Source organism: Podarcis gaigeae, assembly GCF_964106915.1.
Source record: "Podarcis gaigeae genome assembly, chromosome: Z".
Taxonomy (NCBI): domain Eukaryota; kingdom Metazoa; phylum Chordata; class Lepidosauria; order Squamata; family Lacertidae; genus Podarcis; species Podarcis gaigeae.
The window spans coordinates 14,708,371-14,716,291 of record NC_139691.1 but is presented as its reverse complement, the minus strand read 5'-3'; the positions used below and the strand labels follow the sequence as shown (position 1 = coordinate 14,716,291).

The 7,921-nt window shown below is 45.7% G+C and overlaps 1 protein-coding gene across 1 annotated transcript; it reads left to right on the top strand.

Annotated features, from left to right (window-relative positions):
• Window positions 1-2,861: 2,861 nt before the first annotated feature.
• On the top strand, window positions 2,862-7,721 carry RPL7A (ribosomal protein L7a). Its single transcript, XM_083721113.1, has 8 exons — window positions 2,862-2,946; window positions 3,188-3,308; window positions 4,657-4,806; window positions 5,134-5,274; window positions 5,797-5,876; window positions 6,449-6,579; window positions 6,894-6,963; window positions 7,552-7,721. The coding sequence occupies exons 1-8, from the start codon at window positions 2,944-2,946 to the stop codon at window positions 7,654-7,656; spliced, it is 801 nt and encodes a 266-aa protein (XP_083577239.1). The 5' UTR covers window positions 2,862-2,943; the 3' UTR covers window positions 7,657-7,721.
• The last annotated feature ends 200 nt before the right edge of the window (window positions 7,722-7,921 follow it).

Here is a 7,921-nt window from a genome sequence, read left to right as displayed (position 1 = left end):
TCCCGCCCGGCTCCCTAGGCTTGCAGACAGTTAAATAGTGGGTAGACATGGCAGATGACACAGCGATTTCTCCAAGCAGCTCCTTATTTTGTAAGCAGAAAACTGAACAGCAAACAGCTCAGCCGGCCTGCTTTTATAGGCAGCCAGCTGTCAACATTGTAGCAACAACAACCCAGGGTTTCCCGCCTAAAATAACTGATGTGGACCTGAGTGAAAACTACCTACAGTATCCCCCTGCTGGCCCAGGGTGAGAACTTCAGTACATAACACAGACAGCAGCCTGCACCCCGAAGCCTGGGGCGCGCTGAGCTGGGCTTCGGGCAGATATCCACAAGCCTGGAGAGCCCGGCGAGAGTTCCTGCCGGGCTCTCTAGGCTTGTGGATAGCAGCCTGTTCTGGGGGCTGGGGTTGGGGGAAGCTTGGGCCTGGGGAAAAATATTTTTTATCTTTATCCCCCCCCCCAAAAAACCCCCTCCAAGTGTCCCTATTTTCCAGGGTTGTCCTTGATTTAGAAAAGCCTGCCCAGTTTTTTATTTGATCTCAGAATGTCCCACTTTTCATTCGGTTGTCCCTATTTTCATTGGAGAAATGTAGGAGGGTGTGGAGTTATCTTACCCCTGAGTCATCTGGAGGCAGTTTTTCAATTTTTTCTGTTTTTATAAATGTTGGAAGCTGCCCAGAGTGGCTGGGGCAACCCAGTAAGATGTATCGGGTATAAATAAAAAAATTTTGAAATGGGATGTCCCTATTTTCATCAGAGAAATGTTGGAGGGTATGCTGTCAGTATTGTATATACTGACTGACACCAGCTCTCCATGAATGGAGACAGGGAATCTCCCAGCCCTACTTGGAAATGTTAGGGATTTAATCTGGGACCTTAAATCCCTTAGGAGGAGCATTCCATAAATGTGGGAAGTGGAGTTTACAACAGAGAAGGCGGTGGGGGGGGGGGGGAGGCATAGCTGTCAACTTACAGATTTGAAAATAAGGGACGCAGCCAAAATAAGGGATTTTAGTCAACCAGTTAAAAGGGACCAGATAATTTTGGAGAACATCTCCAGTTTTTAGCCATTCGTTTCCAGAGGTTGCTGCTCAAGACACCAGCCGATGAAACACTGCAATTAAATGACTACAAGCAGCAAGCACTTTTCGCGCAAAACGAAGTCCAAGCTAGGAAGATGCTGCTGCAGTTCTGTATCTTTTCTCTCATGCTCCATCTGCAGCTCTCAATTCCATCAGGTGGGGCGGGGGGGGGAATAGCACCTGAAGTAAACCCGCAGATCAGACCATCTATGCTAGTCTACCACTACAAATCTATGGGAGAAGAGCTTGCGGTCCTTCCCTTGTAGCCCTTGGAACACCTGCCCGCGCCTCCGCCTCCTCTTCTTCCTCTCTCTGAACTTCTCCTCTCAAGGCTCGTTCTCCTCTCAAGGCTCCTCATCAATTCATAGACCATGCCAGGCTGCCCATCTCATTTGGGTCCTTCAGCGGCACAGCAGCAGTACTGCCTAGTGGGAGCGGTGGTGATGGGCAGAGGGGAGGCCCCAGGCAGAGACGCCCAGTTCGGCGGCCGCGAGGAGGATGGTGGCGGAAGGGCCCAAGGCTCCCACCAGTCCCAGCGGGGAGGGGCTTCCGGGGGCTGAGGCTGGTGAGAGGAGACCAGAGGGGGGCGGGCTGGGCAGCCAAGCAACACAGTTGGAGCCTCCCTCCTCCCTGGCCGGCAGGGAGGGAGGGAGAGGAGCTGCTTCCTTTGAAACCTGGGAAATTTAAGGGACAGTAGCAGGACATGGCGCTGGGATAAGGGACTGTCCCTCCAAATAAGGGACGCTTGACAGCTATGGGGGGTGTGTGTGGAGATTTCAGCCTCAGCAACTAGTCTCAAGTCTCAACTTTGCCTATGGTTCTTTTATAAACACAAGCCACCAGAGCTAGGGTTGCCACTATTCTAGCAAACTACAGGACAAGGCAGGGGTGTTTGGTGGGTGATTCCCCCCCCCCACTGGTGCTGAAGTGACTCCAAAGCAATCCATTACCATCCATTGCAGCCTAACCGGATGGCCCCACTGGAATTTGTAACACACACATACACACACGTGAATTTGTAAATTTGTCTGTGCTTTGCTACACAGAGCTTAAATACATTACCTTTCACACCCCCTTTCGGATACATGCATTTGGAGAGGATCCTTGGCATCGAGAGGGGGCGGGACGGACCTGAAATACAGGACGAAACTGTTTCAATATAGGACGTTGCGTTTTACATTCAAATTTGGGACAATCCTGTATTATACAGGACAGGTGGCGACAAGCGCCTCAGGGAATTTTGGTCGTGGGCAGCCCAACAGCTTAGGAGAGAAGCTGTGCCATGTGTCCTTGGATACTTTGCTTCTTTGGGGGGTGGGTAGGGCTTCATTTTAACTCTGATTAGAAACTTATGGGAACACACACTGTACATGCTTAGGAGCTGTTGTACATCACTGCACAAATATCTGTGTCTTATGTACAGGGGCAATAAGTGAGGAAATAACGTTGGGCAGACATGGTCAGTTGGGGAAAGAAGGATGTTGCTGAACTATTTATTATTAATTAAACATATAGCTCGTTTCACAACATAATCGGCATGGAGTACGCTAAGTGTCCCGTGAACCCAAGCTACGCTGACTGGGGCTGACAGTCCACGCGTTCCTCATGCCTGCTTTCGTGCGCAGGCGTGGTTTGCAGCCGCATGCTCGCTTTGATACTGTCACCGGCAATAAACCGGTTACGCTCTAGGCACGGACCAGGATTCTCTATGGATGAGGAGCGGCCTCCTATAGGCTTGCATCACTACGGTGAAAAGCCACAACGACCATAGACGTATAACTATAGAGTTTACTTCCGCTCCGCGGATTTCTAAGGCCCGCCCAGCGCTTCCTGCCCTTCCTTTTCGAAGCCGAAGCCAAGATGGTGAGTTGTGTCTGTTGTAGCGGCGGACTTTCAATCCGCCGCCATCGGTCCTCTAAACGGGCTAATGGTTGGGCTTCTTCTAGCAGGGGAGGCACAGGACACCCTGGCGCCTTGTATTTGGGAAAGCGGATGAAATGGGGAACGGGTTTGGGGGCCAGGGCCTGGTGCAGGCCTCCGATGTGTGTGCGGCTCGCCCGCTTTTGGTAGAGAATTCACCGAATCTTTCTTTCAACTTACGCAGCCCAAGGGGAAGAAGGCCAAGGGGAAGAAGGTGGCTCCGGCCCCTGCCGTGGTCAAGAAACAGGAGGCCAAGAAGGTTGTAAATCCTCTCTTTGAGAAAAGGCCCAAGAACTTCGGCATCGGTGAGTTGGAAAAGGAATTGGGGGTTGGAATGATGCGTCTCTGCAGCCCTGTTGATCCGTTATGGAGCCTAAACAGAATAGGAGTAAAGTTGCTTTCACGGGAAGTGGGAGATACACGCCTGTCTCTAAAATACCTGTGCATGAGGAATACTGCTGGTTTTGTTGCATTTTGACTAGTTGCTATCTATTTGTCTATTTATAACAAGTATTTATGTGCTGCTGCATCCTAGAAATGTATCGCTGAGGTTTTGCAACAGTATAAAACCATACAGTAAAAGCATTTTTGAAGAAAATTTAAAAGCAAGTTAAAAGCAAAATAATTTAAAACAAGCATCAGTTGATCATTGAGGAGGGATCAAATCTTAAATGCCTGTATATGCCTTACGCAGTAGCAATTTTTAAATTGATATTTCATTGGAAGAATTTCATTTTTTAAAAAAGGGATAAGAAAAGGAAAACGTGAACGAGAATTAAAAGAAAAGAAAAATACTCAATTAGGTTTCTGTACATATTAAGACTAATGTATAGCCTTACTATTCTGTTACAGATATGTTCATCAATAACCTAGTATTTTCTGTATAAACTCGTTCCAAATATAATTATCCAAAGAAAGTGCATTTATAAGTGGTTGTTCATATGTTGCTAACATTGCCATGTTATCAAGCTATTGATTACGGAGAATTAAAACTATTCTTCCAGTTCATCAGTCCCTTAGCCACCATTAGGGCATGCAGAATCTATTTTTGCTGTCCCGTTGTCACTTTCCATGCAATAGGTACAGGGGTATATCGTTCAAAAGAATATGCCCTCTGATCATCTGAAATTCCCCAGTAACATATTTATATAATCCAACACAAAACTTAGAGTGAAACATTGTAAAAGTATGTGTATCAAAAAAGTATTATCCATATTATAACTGTAGCAAAAGATGTTAAAAATTGGTCTAATTGAAAGAAATTCTGATGCACTGGTGATAGGAAAGTGAATTCTCCCTTGGTAGTAGGGAGCATTAGTTTCCACAGATCTATTAATTGCTTGTCTCGCTAAATATGTTTTATTTATCAGTGTATTTCTATCTAAATTAGGATCTATGTAGTAGTAAACTTTCTGGCAGGCATTTAGAAGGGCCTAGTGTTTCCACTATGTTTTGGAAGACCAAGCTTCTCTGGGCTGTGAGCAAATGATGCAAAAGAATATTTGCTATCTGAGTGATGCTGCTGACAATCTTATCCACCAAGATCGCTGATGCTCCTGCCACCTTTGCTTTGGGCTGAAAACCAGGAATAAAAAAGGATAACCAGTTATTGCTAAGGAAGCAATTATTTTGAGTTGTTTTTCTGCCTTTCAGGGCAGGACATTCAGCCCAAACGGGACCTGACTCGCTTTGTGAAATGGCCTCGTTATATCCGACTTCAGCGCCAAAGAGCCATCCTCTACAAAAGGCTGAAGGTGCCTCCAGCAGTTAACCAGTTCACTCAAGCATTGGACCGCCAGACAGGTGAAGGCCGGCTCCTTTCCTTGGTTCTAAGGTGGGGTTGCAGAAGAAAGTGGGGTAGCTGCTCAGACTCCTTGAATTGAATGTGCACCCCATGTTTTGGGAGCTTGCTGAAAAGAGGCAACTAGTTTTACACAGTGCTATAGTGAGAAAGGGTTTTCCTATGTGTGCAGATGATGCTAGCAAAATATTTGCTATCTGAGCTTCCTTGATGACTCCCAACCACCAAGATCGCTGATGCACAAAAGTCATGTCCTTTAGGGAAGGGGGATAATGGGAACATGGTGTTAGAGAGGCTTTCCTCTGAACGGTTCTAGTTGTCTTCCACAGCTACTCAGCTTCTGAAGTTGGCCCACAAATACAGGCCTGAGACGAAGCAAGAGAAGAAGCAGAGGCTGCTGGCCCGTGCAGAGCAAAAGGCTGCAGGGAAAGGCGATGTACCTACCAAGAGGCCTCCTGTGCTCAGAGCAGGTAACCTTCCTAGTTTATATTTGTACATTTAAGCTGGTTGATTGAAAGCTTGGACAGCTGGCCATATTTATTTATTGTGTTGATATCCAAAAAGTTCAAAATGGCATAATTGGTTCTCTCCCTCCTCATTTTACCCTCGCAAACAAGCTGTAGGGTAGGTTGGGTTGAAATACAGTGACTAGCCCAAGGTTGCCCAGTGAGCTCCATGGTTGAGTTGGGGTTTGAACCCTGGTTTTGCCCAGGTAACCACTGCATCACACTGGCTACCGCAATGATGTATGAATTTCTTCACCTGAACTGCAGACTGAAGAGCAAAACATACGAGCTTTTTAACCCTGAGCGGTAGCAGGCCTTTCCTCTGCTATTCTTTGACATGGCTAGGAAAAGCTGGCAGCTTGGTGCTTTGTTAACACCACTTGAGCCACTGTGCTTTTCCACAGGCAGGGAGCTCTGGATTTATTTTTTTTACATGGGAAAACATAAACTTTTGTAGCACACTAAAGTAACTGGCTTTTTCTGTAGGTGTCAACACCGTTACAACTCTGGTGGAGAACAAGAAGGCGCAGCTGGTGGTGATCGCACACGATGTAGACCCCGTTGAGGTAAGAAGGTGCAAGAGTCGGGGTCTTGTACCCGAAAGCTCAGATTTATGCTGCTAAGTAGTTTTGTTTTTTTTAATGAATAGCAGCCACTGCATTCTTGTAGGCACGGGTGTTTTCTGCTGTTTCTTTCCTTAACTTGAACAAAATGGTCACCCATTCCTTCTCTAGATAATTCTTAATGTTGCCAGGCCACTATGGTGACTGTTGAAATGTGCTTGGCTGTACAACTTACTTTGGAAAACATCACTGAGTCCTGTTAACAAATCTTCAAACTTGACTCTTTATAGAGCAGGGTATGGCTTTTGCAATGATGTTTGAATTTCTTCACCTGACCCTTATCTGTGAAGAGCAAAATTATACGAGCTTTTTAACCCTGAGCAATTGCCAGAGCCCTTGTTGTAAAGCAGGGATGGGGAAAGAACTGATGTTAGACTCCTGCTCCCATCATCCCTAACCACTGGGGCTGATGGGAGTCCAGTAAAGTCTGGAGAGCCACAGTTCCTCATTCCTATTGTATTAAAAACTGAATCACTGCCAGCTTTAAAGCATTTCTTCTCCCCTCTCTGAACCAGCTGGTAGTTTTCCTGCCTGCCTTGTGCAGAAAAATGGGAGTGCCCTATTGCATCATCAAAGGCAAGGCAAGGCTGGGCCGCCTTGTCCACCGAAAGACCTGTACCTGTGTTGCCTTCACTCAGGTTAATCCGTAAGTAGCCCTGAAAACATTTTTCGCCTATTTTCTAAATCAAATGAAGAAACCGAAGAGGCTGGTGTGGTTTGGGGCATTTACACTTTTAACTGCAAGCTAAACAGCTGCTAAAGCTGCAGCCTTTCCTCCTTCCACATCTGGCCATGGTGAATTGAATGAACACAACTGCTGAAGCTCAATGAACTTTTGTGGGGCCGCTTAAGAGAACGTTGCCCTGAAAAGTGGCACTTAAAGCAGTATTTTAAATTGTAGTCTACTTGGATAACTCAGACTTAATTGCTGACTTGTTGAATCTGCTTTCTCCTTTGCAGCGAGGACAAGGGAGCTCTAGCTAAACTCGTGGAAGCTGTCAAGACCAACTACAATGAGAGATACGATGAGGTAAGATTGTGCTTATAGGGTCTGTGGGTATATTGACTAATTTGTCGGCTTTTGGAAAGTGCCCCCCTCCCTTGCAGTGGCATGACCACTGTCCAGCTTGCTGAAATCACAAATGGCTTGCTACCAGCCTCCAATATGAAAATTCATTTCAGCCCTGTGTAGAGAATTCCCTCCTGGTGTAGCAGAAATAATGTTAGTGAACAGCAGCATCATGTTGACCCACTGAGCTGGTAGCATTTAAAAATATTTTGGGCAAGATAACATGATTGAGAATCCATAAATGCCCACAGGAGAAAAGAAAAGGACTTGAGCCACCATTGGGTTACATCCTGTTAGCAATATTCCAGAGCCTGTGTCTATAGTACTACAATGTTTGAAACTGTTACTACTTGTTAGAACACAGCTGTAATGTAGGAAGTGGAGTTGATTTGAGTCTCTGTTCCAGTAGTAGTTTTTGCATCTAATTTGTACTTAAAAGCAGACACTCAGGTTATTGCTGTGAATCCTCAAATTGTACCATTTAATCTAAATTTTAATTGTAAGTTTTGTAAGTCACTTTGACATGTGTGCAATCTTTTTTCCTTCCAGATTCGTCGTCACTGGGGTGGCAATCTTCTGGGGCCGAAGTCAGTGGCCCGCATTGCTAAGCTTGAAAAAGCCAAGGCTAAAGAACTGGCCACTAAACTTGGATAGATGTATCAGATTTGCCTCAAGAAGTTATTCCCATAAAAATAAAATACTGCAAAAGAAAAATTAAATGTGCTCTAGTTTTCTGTAATTTTTTATTGGTGAGAGTGTGGTGCTCTGTCAGTTATGTCTTCTGGTAGCATTGTCTAGTAAAGGGGGATTCCACAGCACTCAAGAAGAAATAATTCCAGCGTTCCTTTCTCCATTTTCTGTCCCAAGGGGAGATGAGCACCTTGGAAGCATCTCTGCAGGTGTGAAAGCTCAAACAACA